The sequence below is a fragment of the Schistocerca nitens genome, chromosome 8, assembly GCF_023898315.1.
Source record: "Schistocerca nitens isolate TAMUIC-IGC-003100 chromosome 8, iqSchNite1.1, whole genome shotgun sequence".
Classification (NCBI taxonomy): domain Eukaryota; kingdom Metazoa; phylum Arthropoda; class Insecta; order Orthoptera; family Acrididae; genus Schistocerca; species Schistocerca nitens.
In genome coordinates, this window is record NC_064621.1 from 619,558,285 (window position 1) to 619,581,869 (window position 23,585).

General features: G+C 43.4%; 1 protein-coding gene across 1 annotated transcript in view; it reads right to left on the reverse strand.

Annotated features, from left to right (window-relative positions):
* Positions 1-23,585, reverse strand: part of LOC126199134 (cytochrome P450 6a2-like) — a 259,881-nt gene that overhangs the window by 29,155 nt on the left and 207,141 nt on the right. The window contains exons 4-5 of the mRNA XM_049935889.1: positions 8,604-8,840; positions 3,967-4,188 (exon numbers count right to left, since the gene is read on the reverse strand). Coding sequence (XP_049791846.1) covers positions 3,967-4,188; positions 8,604-8,840 — 459 coding nt within the window. The remainder of the gene's footprint in view (positions 1-3,966; positions 4,189-8,603; positions 8,841-23,585) is intronic.

A 23,585-nucleotide genomic window follows, 5' to 3' on the forward strand; every position in this document is an offset into this window, starting at 1 on the left:
AACTACATTATTTGTACCAATGCTCCCACGTTGTTATAACGGGAGTGTTAAACACCTTCCTTTTTTATTGTTACTCTACCTAAGGACGTTATTAATATTGATAATTTACATGTTGCCTTTGTACGCCTATTGGCTCACGTTTCTCGGCGCGAGCGCCACCTGCCCTGTTTTCAAAGTAAATACGCTCGCCGATTACACTCAGTCGGTTGTGAGCTCTGCAAGATCCATGAGCTATTTTATATTAACGTGACAAACCCTAATTCTAGGGCTATGTTTTATTTTTGACACATGAATCTATGCCGACAATTGTAAAAACGGAGATGGTACATTAGTCCTTACTAATGTAAAACTGTAAGTACCAGTCGTACTTCTGATACTTCTGTAATGCAAGAGTTCTCTAATCTGTCTTAAAATTTTTTCTTGGCTTATAAGTTTCATACTTTTCTAATGTAAGCTATGATGTTCATTGCCCTTAGGTTACCTTCTGAAGAAGACAAATTTATATTTGTCGAAACCTAGGTAAAGAATTTCTTTATCCATTGCAACTGGTTGGCTGTTTATAATTTTATTAAAAAAATTGTGAAAGTGGTAGAAGCCGATCTCCAAGAATATCAGTTCTATTCCGGAGAAATGTTGGCACACGCGAGGCAAGACTAACTCTACCATTTATCTAAGAAGCTAGTTAAACGATAGGCAAACGTACGTTTATAGTATTGGTATACTTGGAGAAAGATTCTGACAATGTTGACTGGAGACACTCCTTGATATTCTGAAGGCAGCAGTGGTAAAATATAGGAAGCGAAAGGCTGTTTATAGCCTGTACGGAAAAGAAGACGGCAATTATAAGAGCCGAGGGCCATGGAAGGCAAGCAGTGGTTGAGACGGCAGTGAGACAGTGTTGTAGCTTTTTCCGGATGTTATTCAATCCGTACATGTAACCAGAGGAAACCCAAGATAATTTGGGTCAAGAAATTAAAGCTCAGAGAAAAGATATAAAAATTTAAAGTTTGCCGATGACACTGTATTTCTGCCGCCAACACCAAAGGATTTGGAAGACGAGTTGAATGGAATGGATAGTCTCCTTAAAGGAGGATATAAAACATCAACAAAAGTAAAAGGAGAGAAATGGAATGTTGTGAAATTACATGAGGCGATATTGAGGAAGTATGATAAGGGGACGAGACACTAAAAGTAGTAGCTGAGGTTTGGTATTTGGTCAGTAAAATAACTGACGATGACTCTGAAGTAGGGAAGATATATAATGCAGATTGTCAGCGTCAAGAAAAGATTTTCTGAAGAAGAGAAATTTGTTAACATCGGATATAGACTTACGTGTTGGGACGTCTTTTCTGAAGGTATTTGTGCGAGAGTGTAGCGTTGTATGGAGTGGAACTTGGACGATAAAGAGTTCAGACGAGAAGGGAATAGAAGTGTGGTACTACAGAAGAATAGTGAAAATTAGATCAAGTAACAAATGTGGAGATAATGAACAGAATTTTCCAGAAAAGTGTGACATAACTTCAGTAAAAGAAGGGAATGTTTGGTAGGATACAATCTCGTATATCAAGGGGGTTAGCAATTTAGCGTTGAAGGGGAGTGTGGTGGGTAAATACTGTAGAGAGAGACCAAGAGATGAACGCAGTAAGCAGGTAAAAAAGGACGTAGGTTGTAATAGTAATAGGGAGATGAAGAGGCTTGCATGTAATACAGCGCTTCTGTGTGTGTGTGTGTGTGTGTGTGTGTGTGCGTATAAAGGATATAAGTCATATATCACTGATTATTCAATAACGTAACTGTTACAGGAAAAAATAAACAGAATAAGTTATTAAAGCTTCCTGGCAGATTAAAACTGTGTGCCGGGCCGAGACTCGATCTCGGGACCTTTGCCTTTCGCGGGCAAGTGCTCTACCAACTTTTTTTTTTTTTAAAAAAAACTCATTTTGTTCGCTTTTGTTCGTTGCATCTGCTCAGGGCAGACGTCGTAAGACATCCTTTTAAGTTCGTTGTTGATCGATTAACTCAGTTTTTTTTATTACAGAGGGCACCTAACCCTGTGATTGAACACGCTGAGCTACTGTGCCGGCACCAACTGAGCTACCCAAGCACGACTCACGCCCCGTCCTCACAGCTTTCATATCAGCGCACACTCCGCTGCAGAGTGAAAATCTCATTCTGGAAACATCCCCCAGGTTGTGGCTGAGCCATGTCTCAGCAGTATCCTTTCTTTCAGGAGTGCTAGTTCTGCAAGGTTTGCAGAAGAGCTTCTGTAAAGTTTGGAAGGTAGGAGACGAGAGACTGACAGAAGTAAAGCTGTGAGGACGGGGCGTGAGTCGTGCTTGGATAGCTCAGTTGGTAGACCACTTGCTCGCGAAAGGCAAAGGTCCCGAGCTCGAGTCTCGGCACACAGTTTTAATCTGCCAGGAAGTTTCATATCAGCGCACACTCCGCTGCAGAGTGAAAATCTCATTCTAGAATAAGTTATTATTGTTAATTTACTTTCAATATTGCTTTCTGTAGCTAGGCTGAATAGTAATGGGAACAATACTGTAGCGAACACCCAACAGCCACGTTACAGCAACACTGCTCAGAGAGATCATTTCATCTCGAATACTGAGATAGGTTTCCTCAAGTAACACACAACTATAACAAGGGGAGGCCGCCAATTGTGAAATTCAGATTCGATTCATACTGCGCATAATAAAAGCTCATGGCCAGAGGTGTAATGTGGCAAAGCACCAAGATGCACTTCTCAGCCGTTGTCGAGAAAATCGACAGTTAAAAGAAACCGTTGCGGTGAAATGCTCTTTACGATGAGTAATTTTCCACAGCGTCGTGGCGCAGCGGTAAGCGCTCGGGTTTGTAATCCGAAGGTCGCCGGATCGAATCTCGCACAATGCAACTTTTTTTTTAGTATTTGTTTTTTGTAATTCAAATATATATATATATATATATATATATATATATATATATATATATATATATATTATAAAATTCCCGGCAATCAGTTACAACAATTATGCATATAATAAGTTGTTAAAAGTCGTTTGTCGTGGAAAAACTGGCGACTTCGAACATCATTATGTTTTCCGCAAACAAAGTTGTATTTCACAAATGTTATTAATTGTCTTCATAATGTTAACCACGTATAGTTAACGGAAGACGTAGAAACGATATTCCGAAACGAATACGTATAGCGTAAGTCAAACGTTCGAATTAGAATAGAGACCCCACGAACACAAATTCGCTGTCGCAGGTATGAAATATAAACTCCGTGACTCGGTTGTTACACTTGAGGGACAGATGTTGAATGGGCCGAAACGAGCCGCCGCATAACAGCGTAGTTGCCTGCTAACTTCGAAAGAAGGTAGATGCGGTCCCTAGCGCAACTTATAACATCGTCGAAAATCAGTGCGGACGGGAGAGCTTTGGTACCCCCTGTTAAACAAACGGAAAAATGGAGGCGGTACAATTGTGAGCGATCCGCCTTCACCAACATGTATAAGCAATTCATTAATAGTATATATATATATAAAAATTAAAACTAATAATAAAAAAATGTTGCCTGGCGCGAGATTCGATGCGGCGACCTTCAGATTACAAACCCGAGCGCTTACCGCTGCGCCACGACGCTTTAGAAAACTATTTCACCGCAACGGTTTCTTTTAACTGTCGATTTTCTCGACAACGGCTGAGAAGTCCATCTTGGTGCTTTGCCACATTACACCTCTGGCCTTGAGCTTTTATTATGCGCAGTATGAATGGAATCTGAATTTCACAATTGGCGGCCTCCCCTTGTAAGAATGGTCTGCGTCCTTTGTTTAGCTACGAGATGTCGTGAGTTTTGAAGGTCTCTGCAATTGAACCGCCAAGTTCTGTTAAGGTCATTTCCTTAGATGTGATGTTATGCGCCATATAAAAAGAGAAGAAACTTGATAGCGTCTGCGTATTGCGTGAGTGGAGACGCACCCGCCACGACCTGGTCGAGGTAGGTCATGTCCTGGATGGCGTCGTAGGTGACGGCGCCGCCGTGCTTGCGCACGACCGCGTCCACCTCAGCCCGGACCCGCTCCTGGACGTCATGGTGCAGCGCCAGCTCGTGCAGGCAGAAACTCATCGTCGTCGACGACGTCTCGAAGCCCGCCGCGAAGAACACGAAGCACTGCGCCGTCATCAGCTCGTGCGTGATTTCTGCAAACAGGAAAACGCCGTCTATGTCTCAAAAATGGCTCTGAGCACTATGGGACTCAACATCTTAGGTCATAAGTCCCCTAGAACTTAGAACTACTTAAACCTAACTAACCTAAGGACATCACACACACCCATGCCCGAGGCAGGATTCGAACCTCCGACCGTAGCAGCCTCGCGGTTCCGGACTGCAGCGCCAGAACCGCACGGCCACCGCGGCCGGCCGTTCATGTCTCGCCTGGACAACTTGAGCAGAGTGGATTCGCGAACTCTAGATCAAGAGGCGCCAAAGAATACACGTTTGGCTGTCACAGGAATTATGCGTGAAGCTCTAGCTGACTGTCTAGCAAAATATTACTGAAAGATGTCTCGCAAAAACCAAAGCAATTGTGGTGACGCGTAAAGACTACGTAAGGTAGTTTGCAGACTCATAGGTACCAAAGGAACTGAAATTGGTGACACCAGTACAGAAGCGGAAATGCTAAACATTGTTTTCAAGTATCATTTACGAAGATCAATCCAAAATACTACCACGATTTAATTTTTACACTACTGTCATTATAAACGGCGTACTATAGACGTCAGTACACTGGATTCTAAACTACTGGCCATTAAAATTGCTACACCAAGAAGAAATGCAGATCATAAACGGGTATTCATTGGAAAAATATACGAGTATTATACTAGATGTGGTGTCACCGCCAGACACCACACTTGCTAGGTGGTAGCTTAAATCGGCCGCGGTCCATTAGTACATGTCGGACCCCCGTGCCGCCACTGTGTGATCGCAGACCGAGCGCCACCACATGGCAGGTCTCGAGAGACGGACTGGCACTCGCCCCAGTTGTACGACGACGTTGCTAGCGACTACACTGACGAAGCCTTTCTCTCATTTGCCGAGAGACAGTTAGAATAGCCTTCAGCTAAGTTAATGGCTACGACCTAGCAAGGCGCCATTAACCATTTGTAACGTTGCATGTACCTCAAGATAGAGTCTCACTTGTATCATCCAGAATGCTGTATACCAAAGGACAATATAAAAGTTAAGTGTTCTAGTAGCTACGTTCTTTTCTTTATCACATTCATTACGAATCCTGTTCCAGACTTAACGCCAGACGGCGTGAGTTGACGCGTGCCCTTTCGGCTACTTCACTGTGGACTGGCTGCCTTAACAGTCCACTACACTAGAACTGACATGTGATTACATTTTCACGCAATATGGTTGCATAGATCCTGAGAAACCAGTACCCAGAACAACCAGCGATGTAACTTGCCTCTGCTATTCAGCTGAGGGCACTGACCTTGACATTTGACCGGCCATCCGGTGCCAGACAGTCGCACCCAGCAGGGCACAGTCCACAAGTATTCTCACAATCATGAGGACACTGCAGTCAGTCGGTGCCAGGAATCTTCGTCCTGGACGCGCCGGAATGGTAAACACATAAACTGCGGCGACACTCAGACGTCTCGCTGGTCGTTTCGCCCTGCATACAATAGCCGAAACTCGACCGACGTCAGTCGTTCCACCAGGCGCTTAAGCCTATTGTACGAACCCATCAGAACTCAGGGAAGTGCAGCTCCCAACCGGAAACGCAGCGTGACGCGTCCTACGGTGCTCGCCTCGCCCAGGCCACCCACAGAAGTAAAACGACATGTTTAGTAATCGAGTGAAAAGTATTTTTTGAGCTCTCAGTACACATACTCTCATTACAATAAACTTATTCGGTCTGTTATTACAGTGCAATGACATAGAACATTAATAAAACTGACGAAAATGAGAGGAGACATGCAAAAGAGGGCGTGGAACCTCTCATGGAAACAGGTTGGTTCAAAAGTTATCCTTCACTCTCAGATAGGAGAAACACTACAACTTACACTAAACTAATAGTGTTAGAACAATAGAATATTTTGCATTACTTTAACTCATGTTACATCTGACTGTGCAGTGACAGCACACTTCTACAGCATGTAGTGGGTAAAAGTGCAGATATTTTATATGTGGTACTTCTGTATGTACACACGTTAGTGTGTTAGTTGTTGTACTTCTGTGTTGAACAGTCTTCATATACACGTCCAAACTTTACAGCTTGATGTTTTTTTGCAGAGTCTGACTGGAACACTACGTGGACCTCACCTGTCGGTACAGGCTGACCGTTTTGGGTCCACACTTCTTCATCCAACCAGTTGCCCATGGCAAAAGTAACATTAATGCCCATCTCTTGCAACATGTACTTTGAGGTGCTAATCAATGTAAAAATATATGACTCTTAATAACTATAATTACTGGTAGTCTAATGACATAAATGCTAATGCAATGTGGTTTGGTACTCCTTCTTCAGACACCAACAGAAACATCTGTTACACACCGTATATTCCATTGCAGGGGGGAGTTTGCTTAGCCCCAAATATTTCTCTAACACAAGTCAGATCGCCTTGTTGTTCGTTCTTGTCAAAATACTCTAAAAGAAAAGAGATTTTTCTGGTCATTAGTACCAGAGTCAAATTAGTTACGCATTTAGCCGGCCGCGGTGGTCTCGCGGTTCTAGGCGCGCAGTCCGGAACCGTGCGACTGCTACGGTCGCAGGTTCGAATCCTGCCTCGGGCATGGATGTGTGTGATGTCCTTATGTTAGGTTTAAGTAGTTCTAAGTTCTAGGGGACTGATGACCACAGCAGTTGAGTCCCATAGTGCTCAGAGCCATTTAGTTACGCATTTAGGTTTAAGTGAAACGGGGAATAACGTCTTTCACATGTGACAACCAGCGCTTCAAGTTTTGGGCACAAGATGTTCTTATCCAGTTATAGAAACAAGTATTTTCTCCATATGTATAAAATATATTCAACTATTTAGCACCTGGGCAAACTACAATATAAGTAACTTAAATTTTTAATGGTTGAATCTAAGAATGTAATCATTTGATTTTAAAACATGTGAATGTGTGAGTACGCGCGCGCGCTTGTGTGTGTGTGTGTGTGTGTGTGTGTGTGTGTGTGTGTGTGTGTGTGTGTGTGTGTGTGTGCGTGTGCGTGTGTGTGTGTGTGTGTGTGTGTATGACTCACTACATACGAATCTATTTATTAATATAAGTGTTACACATTATGAGTTGTAGAATATAACTGGAGGCCATCACATCATTGAGCTTCCACATCATCATCTTCATCGTCACCGTCGTCATTAGTCAGTTTACACATGGCTGAGTGTCATGACCTAATTTCATCATTCATGTTGTGATGCTTCCTTTAATGGAGACATTGATTCTTCTTTCTATCCATGGTATGCGTAAAACATTCCGCCAAAGCCACATCCTGACGGGATTGTTGTGACCAGGTGAAACTATTGTCGTCTGGCCACAGCTGTGGGCTCTTTCATTGGTCTGGGAGAATCCTCATCACACTAGATCGCAGGAAGTATTAGTGCAATTTATTACATAAATGATTGGCTTTGACACAGTATTTTGCTGCATGTGTACCGGATAATTTGCAACTGTTATGAACTAGCAAAGCATGATTTGACATTCAGATTGACAAACTGTTCTCTTGCAGCAAAAAATGTAAAATTTATGAAGCACATTTCACAGGAACCGTTTAATTGTCACTGTCGTACTCAATGATGTTCACTGTCGTAGCAGACGTTTCGAACTGGTTGCAGCCCTTGCTAGCTCGACGCAATGTTTACCTCAGTTTAAGGGCCCTGCAGTGCTGAAAGGGAAGGTGTGGTCGTCAGAAGCGCCTCCCATACACCGTCGCGGACTCCAGCGAGCTCTCGCTAATGTCTCTGGTATCGATTTGTGTTGCCTACTGTGGTATGACACCGCGATCTCTGGGCGACACTAGAGGTATCATTTCTGCTCTTGGTAGCAGCATCCACGGGCGACCTCTCGCAGTCATGCAAGAGCATAACGAACACCAATGGTTCCATCAGGTTCATCTTCAGTGTTCTGGATATTGCTCTATTCTGCCATATCTTAGTACGTTTAATCATTGTGGATTTGCCAAGGACGATTCATTATTTTATTTCTTCTTCAATCTTTTCCGTGTACCTACACGTACTGGATCATAAATATATAAATGACAAGCGTTAGCCGGTCGATGTGGCCGTGCGGTTCTAGGCGCTGCAGTCCGGAACCGTGGGACTGCTACGGTCGCAGGTTCGAATCCTGCCTCGTGCATGGACGTGTGTGATGTCCTTAGGATAGTCAGGTTTAAGTATTTCTAAGTTCTATGGGACTGATGACCTAAGATGTTAAGTCTCATAGTGCTCAGAGCCATTTTAACCATTTTTGACAAGCGTTAGGGGACCCGCCAGAATGGTGAATTGAATAGTTGGCACTTCTCCAACTTTTCACATTGTTAATAGCTCTCTACAGATAAACTTATTGAGTTATAAATCGCTACTAAGCAAAGTTTCACAGTGCTTACCAATCGATTCCTCGTTCTGCACTAAAGCGTGGGCGTCGCCCTCCAGGTGTCCCTTCTGCTTCAGCTGGATGAGCAGGTCGAGAAAGTCGTTCCTCTTGATGTTCTTCTCCAGCCGCTCGTCCACCGTCTGGCGGACCAGCTCGAGGAAGAAGTCGGAGACGGAGTTGTCTGTGAAGTTGTCCTTGAAGCGCTGCAGGAACGGCACCCCGTCGTAGAGGAAGCGCTGGACCATGCCACCTGTGGATGACGTCACGTAAATATTTCGCAAGTTATGCATGGTGAAGAAGTATTCCCGAGCATGGGCTTCCAAGCGCTGTTCCTTGAATATTGTCTACATGCGGCAAAAAATTTCCCCGTGCATACTTTCTGTTTAACATTTGTCAACAAAGAACTTTGCATGTAATCACCTTATCTAAATGTACCACTATACATATCTTTACTACTGATCGATAACAACCACGTACTTGCACTGAGTAACACATCGTTGGCAACCTAGAACGTTAGAGACGGGGCAGTGTCGCACCAACGGTTTAGGAATAGCCTATTAGACTTCGCTCGCTTGAGAGACGATGGAGAATCACTTCAATGGGTTATGAGTGGCCGAAGGTAATGGTCGGGGTGTGGCTCACAGGCAGGAAAGTCTAATATCGTTAAGAAAATATTCGTTCTATTGAAACAATGGAAACAATCATGTGTAGAGGATATGATTTTGCAGACACAGCTGAAATTTTGTGAATTTATAAGGTAAGTGAAGCATCGAAAGCTATAAGCAGCAAAAGAGAGAGTAAAGTTATACGTGACCACCTATTGGTGACACATGATAATTTGAATACAGGATGTTACAAAAAGGTACAGCCAAACTTTCAGGAAACATTCCTCACACACAAATAAAGAAAGGATGTTATGTGGACATGTGTCCGGAAACGCTTACTTACCATGTTAGAGCTCATTTTATTACTTCTCTTCAAATCACATTAATCATGGAATGGAAACACACAGAAACAGAACGTACCAGCGTGACCTCAAACACTTTGTTACAGTAAATGTTCAAAATGTCCTCCGTTAGAGAGGATACATGCATCCACCCTCCGTCGCATGGAATCCCTGATGCGCTGATGCAGCCCTGGAGAATGGCGTATTGTATCACAGCCGTCCAAAATACGAGCACGAAGGGTCTCTACTTTTGGTACCGGGGTTGCGTAGACAAGAGCTTTCAAATGCCCCCATAAATGAAAGTCAAGAGGGTTGAGGTCAGGAGAGTGTGGAGGCCATGGGATTGGTCCGCCTCTACCAATCCATCGGTCACCGAATCTGTTGTTGAGAAGCGTAAGAATACCTCGTCTGAAATGTGCAGGAGCTCCATCGTGCATGAACCACATGTTGTGTCGTACTTGTAAAGGTGCATGTTCTAGCAGCACAGGTAGAGTATTCCGTATGAAATCATGATAACGTGCTCCATTGAGCGTAGGTGGAAGAAAAATGAGATCTAACATGGAAATTAAGCGTTTCCGGATACATGTCTACATAAAATCTTTTCTTTATTTGTGTGTGAGGAATGTTTCCTGAAAGTTTGGCCGTACCTTTTTGTAACACCCTGTATAGTAAAGATGACCATAGACATACACAAATACCGGAAGAGTCATGAAACTTACCGAGGAGCTTAAAGAGTCAATAAAATCCTTCTGAACGTAATTTGCATGGCGATCTTTCGTTGTTACTATACAGAATGAATGGTGTAAGACTGTGTGAGATTGAGTAGAGACCATATACTTTTTCAAAGATAAATAAACTGTGTTGACATGTTGTGACTTTCGTTAATTAGTACCGCCGTTAAGTATAGTTCCTTATATGGACAACAAGCAGGCTTTATAGTAGGTAACTTGTTATCTGGTACAGACGCTGCTCTTTTCACTCTTCTGATCGGGTCCAAATAACTGAGTGCGCCGCCATTAATAAAATAAGTATAAGAAAAAATAAGATAGCTTCCCAACTGGACACAAAATTAAACATACCCAGAATAACACTGTGCAAAACCAATCTCATATATTAAGGTCGCCTCAGTTGAACAAAGGAGAGAGTCCACAAGGGTACCATATCGAGCTGAAGAAAGTACGGCTCGCATCTCGTTGACTGACCAGTATACTACACTCCTGGAAATGGAAAAAAGAACACATTGACACCGGTGTGTCAGACCCACCATACTTGCTCCGGACACTGCGAGAGGGCTGTACAAGCAATGATCACACGCACGGCACAGCGGACACACCAGGAACCGCGGTGTTGGCCGTCGAACGGCGCTAGCTGCGCAGCATTTGTGCACCGCCGCCGTCAGTGTCAGCCAGTTTGCCGTGGCATACGGAGCTCCATCGCAGTCTTTAACACTGGTAGCATGCCCCGACAGCGTGGACGTGAACCGTATGTGCAGTTGACGGACATTGAGCGAGGGCGTATAGTGGGCATGCGGGAGGCCGGGTGGACGTACCGCCGAATTGCTCAACACGTGGGGCGTGAGGTCTCCACAGTACATCGATGTTGTCGCCAGTGGTCGGCGGAAGGTGCACGTGCCCGTCGACCTGGGACCGGACCGCAGCGACGCACGGATGCGCGCCAAGACCGTAGGATCCTACGCAGTGCCGTAGGGGACCGCACCGCCACTTCCCAGCAAATTAGGGACACTGTTGCTCCTGGGGTATCGGCGAGGACCATTCGCAACCGTCTCCATGAAGCTGGGCTACGGTCCCGCACACCGTTAGGCCGTCTTCCGCTCACGCCCCAACATCGTGCAGCCCGCCTCCAGTGGTGTCGCGACAGGCGTGAATGGAGGGACGAATGGAGACGTGTCGTCTTCAGCGATGAGAGTCGATTCTGCCTTGGTGCCAATGATGGTCGTATGCGTGTTTGTCGCCGTGCAGGTGAGCGCCACAATCAGGACTGCATACGACCGAGGCACACAGGGCCAACACCCGGCATCATGGTGTGGGGAGTGATCTCCTACACTGGCCGTACACCACTGGTGATCGTCGAGGGGACACTGAATAGTGCACGGTACATCCAAACCGTCATCGAACGCACCGTTCTACCATTCCTAGACCGGCAAGGGAACTTGCTGTTCCAACAGGACAATGCACGTCCGCATGTATCCCGTGCCACCCAACGTGCTCTAGAAGGTGTAAGTCAACTACCCTGGCCAGCAAGATCTCCGGATCTGTCCCCCATTGAGCATGTTTGGGACTGGATGAAGCGTCGTCTCACGCGGTCTGCACGTCCAGCACGAACGCTGGTCCAACTGAGGCGCCAGGTGGAAATGGCATGGCAAGCCGTTCCACAGGACTACATCCAGCATCTCTACGATCGTCTCCATGGGAGAATAGCAGCCTGCATTGCTGCGAAAGGTGGATATACACTGTACTAGTGCCGACATTGTGCATGCTCTGTTGCCTGTGTCTATGTGCCTGTGGTTCTGTCAGTGTGATCATGTGATGTATCTGACCCCAGGAATGTGTCAATAAAGTTTCCCCTTCCTGGGACAATGAATTCACGGTGTTCTTATTTCAATTTCCAGGAGTGTACATTTCACCCTCTGTTCCGAATAGTTTTCAGACATTTTCGGCGACATTAACAATGGCAACTTAACTTGGTCAGTTGAGCGTAGGAGAGTACCCGAGTGTTCGCCAACTAGCGATATGGAAAATTTTGCACCATGTCAGGTTCCTCTTGCTCTGGATGGCTTTTTATTTTTTTAAATTTTACATTCCATTGGGATACTGAAGCTACCAGAAGTATTTTTCTGCTTTAAGCAGGGCCGCAGAGAATAATTGCACCGACCGAGAAACTAGATCTCATGTAGGCCTTGGTGACGAGTAGTACATATGGCGCCGTAGTGAGCCACTGGAGAGGGCAGAGGTACGCAAGCCATGAGAAAATATCTTCTTTGACGATCCATACGTAGAGGAAGGCAAAAGCTTCCTCATAGTTCTTCAAGATGCATCTTGGTCGTAAAATGGGTCTTACTGTTAGCAGTTAAATACTGTTGTTGTTGTTGTGGTCTTCGGTCCTGAGACTGGTTTGATGCAGCTCTCCATGCTACCCTATCCTGTGCAAGCTCCTTCATCTCCCAGTATTTACTGCAACCTACAACCTTCTGAATCTGGTTAGTGTATTCATCTCTTGGTCTCCCTCTACAATTTTTACCCTCCACGCTGCCCTCCAGTACTAAATTTGTGATCCCTCGATGCCTCAGAACATGTCCTACTAACCGGTCCCTTCTTTTTGTCAAGTTGTGCACCAACTCCTCTTCTCCCCAATTATATTCAATACTTCATCATTAGTTATGTGATCTACCCATCTAATTTTCAGCATTCTTCTGTAGCACCACATTTCGAAAGCTTCTACTCTCTTCTTGTCCAAACTACTTATCGTCCATGTTTCACTTCCATACATGGCTACAGTCTATACAAATACTTTCAGAAACGACTCCCTGACACTTAAATCTATACTCGATGTTAACAAATTTCTCTTCTTCAGAAACGCTTTCCTTGCCATTGCCAGTCTACATTTCATATACTGTCTACTTCGACCATCATCAGTTATTTTTCTCCCCAAATAGCAAAACTCCTTTACTACTTTAAGTGTCTCATTTCCTAATCGAACTCCCTCAGCATCACCCGATTTAATTCGACTACATTCCACTATCCTCGTTTTGCTTTTGTTGATGTTCATCTTATATCCACCTTTCAAGACACTGTCCATCCCGTTCAACTGCCCTTCCTAGACCTTTGCTGTCTCTGATAGAATTACAATGTTATCGGCGAACCTCAAATTTTTTATTTCTTCTCCATGGATTTTAATACCTACTCCGAATTTTCCTTTTGTTTCCTTTACTGCTTGCTCAATATACAGATTGAATAACATCAGGGAGAGGCTACAACCCTGTCTTACTCCCTTCCCAACCACTGCTTCCCTTTCATGTCCCCCGACTCTTATAACTGCCATCTGGTTTCTGTACAAATTGTAAATAGCCTTTCGCTCCCTGTATTTTACCCCTGCCACCTTCAGAATTTGAAAGAGAGTATTCCAGTCAACGTTGTCAAAAGCTTTCTCGAAGCCTACAGATGCTAGAAATGTAGGTTTGCCTTTCCTTAATCTTTCTTCTAAGGTCAGGATTGCCTCCCGTGTTCCAATATTTCTACGGAATCCGAACTGATCTTCGCCGAGGTCGGCTTCTACCAGTTTTTTCATTCCTCTGGAAAGAATTCGTGTTAGTATTTTGTAGCTGTGAGTTACTAAACTGATAGTTCGGTAATTTTCACATCTGTCAACACCTGCTTTCTTTGGTATTGGAATTATTATATTCTTCTTGAAGTCTGAGGGAATTTCGCCTGTCTCAAACATCTTGCTCACCAGATGGTATAGTTTTGTCAGGACTGGCACTCCCAAGGTTCAAATGGTTCAAATGGCTCTAAGCACTATGGGACTTAACATCTATGGTTATCAGTCCCCTAGAACTTAGAACTACTTAAACCTATCTAACCTAAGGACATCACACAACACCCAGTCATCACGAGGCAGAGAAAATCCGTGACCCCGCCGGGAATCGAACCCGGGAACTCCGGCGCGGGAAGCGAGAACGCTACCGCACGACCACGAGCTGCGGACGGCACTCCCAAGGCCGTCAGTAGTTCAGTTGGAATGTTGTCTACTCCCGGGGCCTTGTTTCGACTCAGGTCTTTCTGTGCTCTGTCAAACTCTTCACGCACTATCGTATCTCCCATTTCATATTCATCTACATCGTCTTCCATTCCCATAATATTGTCCTCAAGTTCATCGCCCTTGTATAGACCCACTATACACTCCTTCCACCTTTCTGCTGTCCCTTCTTTGCTTCTAACTCGGTTTCCATCTGAGCTCTTGATATTCATACAAGTGGTTAAATACTAGGGTAGATTATTGGAATAACAATTTTTCAGTAATGAAGGCGGCCACCTGCGATTTCCCGCAATATCTCACGGTGGCCTGCAGCTGTAGACTTTGCAAAATTCTCTCCTCATAGCCAGCAGATTGTGTCAACAGAGGGATTTAAATCAGAGAGAGATAAGTCCGGACTATTTGGTGGCTGATCAAACACTTCCTGTCTAAAACGCTGAAGGAGCGTCCTCGTTACCCTACAGTTGGGGTCAAGAGCTGTCATGAAGAAGGTAACACATAACAGCTACGTTATGTTGGCTGCATCAAGTCAAGCGAAGTCTCACAGTAGGATCTACACTCGGCGGGAGACACTATTTTCGCCGGCCGCGGTGGTCTAGCGGTTCTAGGCGCTCAGTCCGGAACCGCGCGACTGCTACGGTCGCAGGTTCGAATCCTGCCTCGGGCATGGATGTATGTGATGTCCTTAGGTTAGTTAGGTTTAACTAGTTCTAAGTTCTAGGGGACTAATGACCTCAGAAGTTGAGTCCCATAGTGCTCAGAGCCATTTGAACCAAGACACTATTTTCTAGGCATTTTAATGTGCTCACATGACACGTGGTAGACAGGCGCATTCGACACACTACCTTAAATACCTGCACAAAGCTTCAGAGGCTTTTCACTGCGATTTTAGTCTTAGGACAGATCGGAGGCGGAAAAAAATGATACCCCTTGTAGATACAGGTCTAGTGAGGTAAAGGATAGATACTATTAATGATAAAATTGATGAACTAGAAGTAGATGTCAGGAACGGTAACAGTCTCATAGAAAGACGTATTATGGAAACTTATATGAATACAGTGGAAATATTTGCCTTGTATAAAATGCTATCTATGAAGATGGGAAGGAAGTAATAAATGTCAAGATGAACAGGAAAAAGGGTCTCAAAGGGAAAAAAAGACAAAAGTAGAATAAACAAGAAAAATCTACGTCTACATCCACATTTATACTCCTCAAGCCACCCAACGATGTGTGGCCGAGGGCACACTACGTTCCACAGTCATCACCTCCCTTTCCTGTTTCACTTGCGTATGGTTCGCGGGAAGAACGACTGCCGTAAAGCCTCCGTGCTCGCTCGAATCTCTCTAATTTTACATTCGTGATCTCCTCGGGAGGTATAAGTAGGGGGAAGCAATATATTCGATACCTCATCCAGAAGCGCACCCTCTGGAAACCTGGACAGCAAGCTACACCGCGATGCATACTGCCTGTCTTGAGGAGTCTGCCACTTGAGTTTGCTAAACATCTCCGTAACGCTATCACGCTTACCAAATAGCCCTGTGATGAAACGCGCCGCTCTTCTTTGGATCTTTTCTATCTCCTCTGTCAACCCGACCTGGTACGGATCCTACACTGATGAGCAATACTCAAGTATAGACCGAACGAGTGTTTTGTAAGCCAACTCCTTTGTTGATGGACTACATTTTCTAAGGACTCTCTCAATGAATCTCAACCTGGCACCCGCCTTACCAACAATTAATTTTCTATGATCATTCAAATCGTTCCGTACGCATACTCTCTGATATTTTACAGACGTAAGTGATACCAGTGTTTGTTCCGCTATCATATAATCATACAATAAAGGATCCTTCTTTCTATGTATTCGCAATACATTACATTTGTCTATGATGAGGGTCAGTTGCCACTTCCTACACCAAATGCCAATCCGCTGCAGATCTTCCTGCATTTCGCTGCAATTTTCTAATGCTGCAACTTCTCTGTATACTACAGCATCATCAGCGAAAAGCCGCATGCAACTTCCGACACTATCTACTAGGTCATTTATATATATTGTGAAAAGGAATGGTCCCATAACACTCCCCTGTGGTACGCCAGAGGTTACTTTAACGTCTGTAGACGTCTCTCCATTGAGAACAACATGCTGTGTTCTGTTTGCTAAGAACTCTTCAATCCAGCCACACAGCTGGTCAGATATTCCGTAGGCTCTTACTTTGTTTATCAGGTGACAGTGTGGAAATGTATCGAACGCCTTCCGGACATCAAGGAAAATGGCATCTACCTGGGAGCCTGTATCTAATATTCTCTGGGTCTCATGAACAAATAAAGCGAGTTGGGTCTCACACGATCGCTGTTTCCGGAATCCATGCTGATTCCTACAGAGTAGATTCTGGGTTTCCAGAAATGACATGATACGGGAACAAAAAACATGCTCTAAAATTCTACAACAGATCGATGTCAGAGATATAGGCCTATAGCTTTGCGCATCTGCTCGACGACAGTTATTGAAGACTGGGACTACCTGTGCTCTTTTCTAATCATTTGGAAGCTTCCGTTACTCTAGAGATTTGCGGTACACTGCTGTTAGAAGGGGGCGTGTTCTTTCGCGTATTCTGTGTAGAATCGAATTGGTATCCTGTCAGGTCCAGTGGACTTTCCTCTGTTGAGTGATTTCAGTTGCTTTTCTATTCCTTGCACACTTATTTCGATGTCACTCATCTTTTCGTTCGTGTGAGGATTTAGAGAATAAACTGCAGTGCGGTCTTCCTCTGTGAAATAGCTTTGGAAAAAGGTGTTTAGTATTTCAACTTTACGCGTGTCATCCTCTGTTTCAATGCCATCATCATCCCAGAGTGTCTGGATATGCTGTTTCGATCGACTTACTGATTTAACGTAAGACCAGAACTTCCTAGGATTTTCTGTCCAGTCGGTACATAGAATTTTACTTTCGAATTCACTGAACGCTTCACGCATAGCCCTCCTTACGCTAACTTTGACATCGTTTAAATTCTGTTTGTCTGAGAGGTTTTGGCTGCGTTTAAACTTGCAGCGAAGCTCTCTTTGCTTTCGTAGTAACTAACAAATTGTTGGTTCCAATAAATAAGAGGGCATGAGCACGTTATAAGGTTACTAACAACAAAACAGAACCATTTTACAGGGATGCTAAGGGAAAGTTTGAGGAACTAATGAAAGTTGCGCACGAAGGTGTTAAAGATATTATGGCAATAGTAGGTCGGCAAATAGAGAGAATACGAGTGAAACCCGTGAGGTGAAACCTAGTGCCAAGTCAATGAAAATGTGATAATGGCATTCATACTTTGCACGCTCCTGCCAGTGATGGTAGTGAAGAATCTAAAAGGACAGTGTTTGGTGTAAATAATAACTTAGTCACAAATAAGCAAATAAGATCTATACTAGTTCTTAAAGGAGATTATGTTAAACAGTTTGATGTTAGTAATCCAAATGAGGGTGTTTTAAAAGCAGCATGGTTTCAGTATAGGATCAGTGCTTTTAATAACTTAGACATTGAACTTTCTGCTGAAAATGTAAAGATAGAGATAAATTCTAAATCGAATAGTAGGGATAAAGGAAAAAATAATAGTGGAAATGTTAAAAAAGTAGACCACTTGTGAGTTAACGAGTATTGCGCTCTCATTTAAATATATGCCGGAAAGAGTCAGCCTACAGAAATTGTCAAACGAACCCTGTCGTCCAGGACCACGTGCCACAAAGGTCGCAGATTCACCACGAGATGGGGAAACTCACAGGAGTCTATTGTCTATTGAGGCCAAAGCGGTGTAACGTGCGGGGGAGACAGACGAGAACCTACGTCATAAGGATACCGAGTAGAAGGCTTTTGTGACCAAGGAGACGTAGCAGTGGTAAATATGGCGGACCTAAGGTCGGCCATAAAGGAAACATTTATGAAAACTATTTATTTCTGCAGTAATGCAGGGAATGAAGCCACACTAAATTTGATCTGCCATCCCCCATAAATTTTCATGGTAATGTCAATAAAACTTGAATACTGATCATATCTATAATATTTTACGATTTACTGTTAAAGAGGAATTAACAAGTTTTGTAACAAAGACTTGAATGCTAAAATCTGAACGCCTTGGCCGATCTTAACGACCGGCATTTCGTATTGAAGCGCATCATTAACATGACAAACGTTGTAAATATCAACTCTGTAACTTTATTTGTTTAAAAGATAAAGTAGATTTCAATTATCAGTATTTTCAGTTAAACATCAGATCACGATTTCCTCCACACAAAACTCATTAAACGATGACAGCATGACACCTTATTGAATCATTAGGTAACAGAATATTTATTGTATAGACGTTACTTTCGTTCTGTATTTATTTATCAGAAAGCACATTGGCTGTGACATTCAAAGTTAAGAAGGAAATTGTATTGGTTTAATGTAAAAGAATTTTACGTTTGTTACGTAATGGATATTACTGTTACTTTATTTAGAACGAGAAAGTGGTCAAGCTTTGATTATTTAGATATGTTAAAATGTAAAGTACTGTAGAATACGCTGTAGCCAATCAGATGGACGGATTCAGGAAAGGGAACTGCGCTAGTCAGTTCAGCGAAGGTGTTCGGCGCGCGGGAAAGTGCTAGTCGGACACGGGCAGAGGATAGTTCTGGTCTAGACACCAAAGAGTACAGTTCGTCTGGAGACACCAAAGGGTTCATTTCGGATTGAGACGCGAAAGTGGACAGTCGGTCTTTGGGTAACTGTGAAGTGAAACGACTTAGAAAGTTTCGTGTTTTGTGGTATTACGAGACTCTGTGAGCGGTCAGCAGCCACGCGCCTGGTACGAACTCCAACTTTTCGTGTAAATAACGAGGTGGAGTATCGGACTTGTAATTCGCGATGAGATTGTGAATAATCGAACTATGCGCTCGGGCGTAACAGTAACTCTAAATACGACCACTTTCGCTATTCGTTTGCTTCATGAATAAACATTATTCTAACCAAATCGCAACTGCGTGGCCTACATCATTGATGGGTCGTTAATTTAGTTCCCGATATTGTTATTACTGTTATTATATGTTATGTTAACTTTCCATTTCGCAAACTTGCCATCAGACAGACAAGTTAACCAAAGGGTCACAAGGGTCTAATTTAGGGCGTGTACTGCGACACGTGCGGTTCAGTTCTTAGATGCGTTTGAGCCAAGACATTTAGATGTGGCTGGGAGTTGTGCCGGTGCTGTTATATTTTCCGTGTAACACAACTTTACTACTGAAGAAAATAGAAGAATAGCTAGAATTTGTTTATGCACAGAAGAATGCCTGGTTTTAAGAATTAACAATAAGAATATAAGAATAAAATAGGTACAAACACTGAAATCCAGACAATGAAATAATCTTAAAAAGAAATGGGCCAATGTGTTCTGTAAATAATTTCAGCAAGTATCTGGTTCACAGGAAGTAAAAAACACAGTAAGTGAACTAACGCACAAACCCATTCCACATCAAAATCTATCAGATCGAACATTCATTCTCTTCTCCAAAACCTATTCAGAAAATTTAGGGAACTAGCATTTGAAGTTGTCTGCAGAACTAATCTACTGTCAGCAATGTACATCTGGTGTAAAGTCCACAAAGATAAGAGTAATTTGTGGTATCATATAACACACGCCTCCATGGGCATTATGGGAATGGTTTTCCAAGTTTTTGTCTGACGCTGACAGCGATCACGCACGATCTGGCGGACCCTGTGCTGCGCGCCCGCTGAGCCACACCACCAGGAGATCCGCCACAGCGATATAGGATGGCCGGCGGCAGTCTCTCTGCCCACTTGCGCTTGGAGCCTCTTGGCTCACAGACGCTACGCTCACGCTGCCCTGTAGCCTGTCCTGAGACTGACTTCACTTGCGAGAACTTTAGACTGGGGAGCCTGCGGTGAAGTTCTTACTGTACCGACAGAGTGACTTCAAACGTCTCAGCCTTCTTTTTTGGTTTATCAGTCTTGAAGTCAAGAAATCCTTGAGTAACAGAAGAGATACTGAATTTAATTGATGAAAGGAGAAAATACAAGAATGCAGTAAGTGAAGCAGGCAAAAAGGAATACAAACGTCTCAAAATGATATCGACAGGAAGTGCAAAATGGCTAAGCAGGAATGGCTAGAGGACAAATGTAAGGATGTAGAGGCTTATCTTACGAGGGGTAAGATATATACTGCCTACAGGAAAATTAAAGAGACCTTTGGGAAAAGAGAACCACTTGCATGAATATCAAGAGCTCGGATGGAAACCCAGTTCTAAGCGAAGAAGGGAAAGCAGAAAGGTGGAAGGAGTATATAGAGGGTCTATACAGGGGCGATGTTCTTGAGGACAATATCATGGAAATGGAAGAGGATGTAGATGAAGATGAAATGGAAGATATGGTACTGCGTGAAGAGTGACAGAGCACTGAAAGACCTAAGTCGATACAAGGCCCCGGGAGTGGACAACTTTCCAATTAGAGCTAATGAAAGCCTTTGGAGAGCCAGTCCTCACAAAACTCTACCTTCTGGTGAGCAAGATGTTTGAGACAGGCGAAATTCCCTCAGACTTCAAGAAGAATATAATAATTCTAATCCAAAGAAAGGTGTTGACAGATGTTAAAATTACCGAACTATCAGTTTAATAAGCCACAGCTGCAAAATACGAACGCGAATTCTTTACAGACGAATGGAAAAACTGGTAGAAGCCAACCTCGGGGAAGATCAGTTTGGATTCCGTAGAAATGTTGGAACATGTGAGGCAATGCTGACCCTACGACTTATCTTAGAAGAAAGATTAAGGAAAGGCAAACCTGCGTTTATAGCATTTGTAGACTTAGAGAAAGCTTTTGACAATGTTGACTGGAATACTCTCTTTCAAATTCTGAAGACGCCAGGGGTAAAATGCAGGGAGCGAAAGGCTATTTACAATTTGTACAGAAACCAGATGGCAGTTATAACAGTCGAGGGACATGAAAGGGAAGCATTGGTTGGGAAGTGAGTGAGGGTTGTAGCCTATCCCCGATGCTATTCAATCTGTATATTGAGCAAGCAGTAAAGGAAACAAAAGAAAAGTTCGGAGTAGGTATTACAATCCATGGAGAAGAAATAAAAACTTTGTGGTTCGCCGATGACATTGTAATTCTGTCAGAAACTGCAAAGGACTTGGAAGACCAGTTGAACGGAATGGACAGTGTCTTGAAAGGAGGGTATAGGATGAACATCAACAAAAGCAAAAGAAGGATAATGGAATGTAGTCGAATTACTCGTAAGTCGGGTGATGCTGAGGGAATTAGATTAGGAAATGAGACACTTGAAGTAGTAAAGGAGTTTTGCTATGAAAATAACTGATGATGGTCGAAGTAGAGAGTATATGAAATGTAGACTGGCAATGGCAAGGAAAGCGTTTCTGAAGAAGAGAAATTTGTTAACATCGAGTATAGATTTAAGTGTCAGGAAGTCGTTTCTGAAAGTATTTGTATAGAGTGTAGCCATGTATGGATGTGAAACATGGACGATAAATAGTTTGGACAAGAAGAGAATAGAAGCTTGCGAAATTTGGTGCTACAGAAGAATGCTGAAGATTATATGGGTAGATCACATAACCAATGAGGAGGGTTGAATAGAATTGGGGAGGAGTTTGTGGCACAACTTGACTAGAAGAAGGGATCGGGTGGTAGGACATGTTCTGAAGCATCAAGGGATCACCAATTTAGTACTGGAGGGCAGCGCGGAGGGTAAAAATCGTAGAGGGAGACCAATAGATGAATATACTAAGCGGATTCAGAAGGATGTAGGCTGCAGTAGGTACTGGGAGATGAAGAAGCTTGCACAGGATAGAGTAGCATGGAGAGCTGCATCAAACCAGTCTCAGGACTGAAGACCACAACAACAACAACAACAACCACAACAGTCTTGATGTTTCGTATTCTTGTGCACTCTGTCGCATAAGTAAACCAAATTGGTCCTTGGTACAACCAGCAAATGAGGGTGTCACACACTGAAATCTGCTGTGATTTCAGGGCTCTGGTAGAGAGTAAATTGCGATCCGTCTGCCTGATTGCTAGATCGTGAGATTTTTACATTTATTTCGTGGCCACGATCGATTCACAGGTACCGCCTCCACGTCTCACCTCCACCACACATATCCCGCAAGCTGCAAGCTACATCGCTGCACAAAGCAAAGATTGTAATGTACTGCCGATCCGGCATTGTCAGGGCCTGCAGATCTCAATCGCCACTTGGTCTCGGGTGCACCTATGTAGAAAAACTACAGTAGAATTGATGTTAAGGTCTGCTCAGCGACAGATCGATTCTGATTGCGTTATCCACATTTTTAAGGACAGAGTACGTGACTCACTTCTGCCAACCAGGATCCTAGTCCATTGCAGTCTTAAACCACCTGTTAGTTGTTTACGGTATTTAATGAATAACATTTTATCATAATTTATGTCTGTTTTTTCTTTTAAAAAATAAATGTTGCTAAAACACTAAAGTTACGCCAACACAATCAATAATTTAAACAGTGCCCACTAGGGTTACCCATTCAGTCTTACAGTTCCATAAGGGAAATACCTATAGGTCTAATTGCAAATGATATTATGTGGCTGAAATAATAGGAAAGATGCAAGAAAGATTAGTGAAAAAAGCAGCAAAATGTTGAGCAGCAGATAATAGGTTGGTGCATTCAGTAGTATATCATCCAGAAGTTTTGTACGTTTTATAAGAAACCTTTCCGTTTTGCTACGATAAATCATCGAAATACAATTCACCTTTAGCATCACAACAAAATAGTATACTGTGATACTGTGCAAATAATATTTTTTAAAAAATGTGATTAAATACTATGTAGGAAACTCGTGGCGATCAAAGCAGTAGCAGCGGTGGAAACAGTGATAATTATTAATACGTTTGTTTTGATGTTGTCTGAGTCACAAACGGTCACCACACTGATAGTGAACTCTAAAATGGTTGTGTTTAGTATTAAATTGCGAAGCCTAGGCTTCGTGTCCAAGAGCCAGCCTTAAGCCTAAATAGGGACTGTTAACGGTATAGAACGTCAAACTTCCCCCGACTGAGTTTGTTTACGTGCGCTGTTGGTTAGAGAGGCTATCGAAGTAATCTGCATCTGGACGACAAATTTTCAACAGTTTCTCTGCTGTCTGGTTTCGGCAGGCGTTTTGAATGGGTGTGTGCAGTTGGGAATATCGGTGGCGTTGAGATTTTTAATGTTCAGAATGCTGAAATGCTATCCGTAACTGATTATCACTTATTTTAA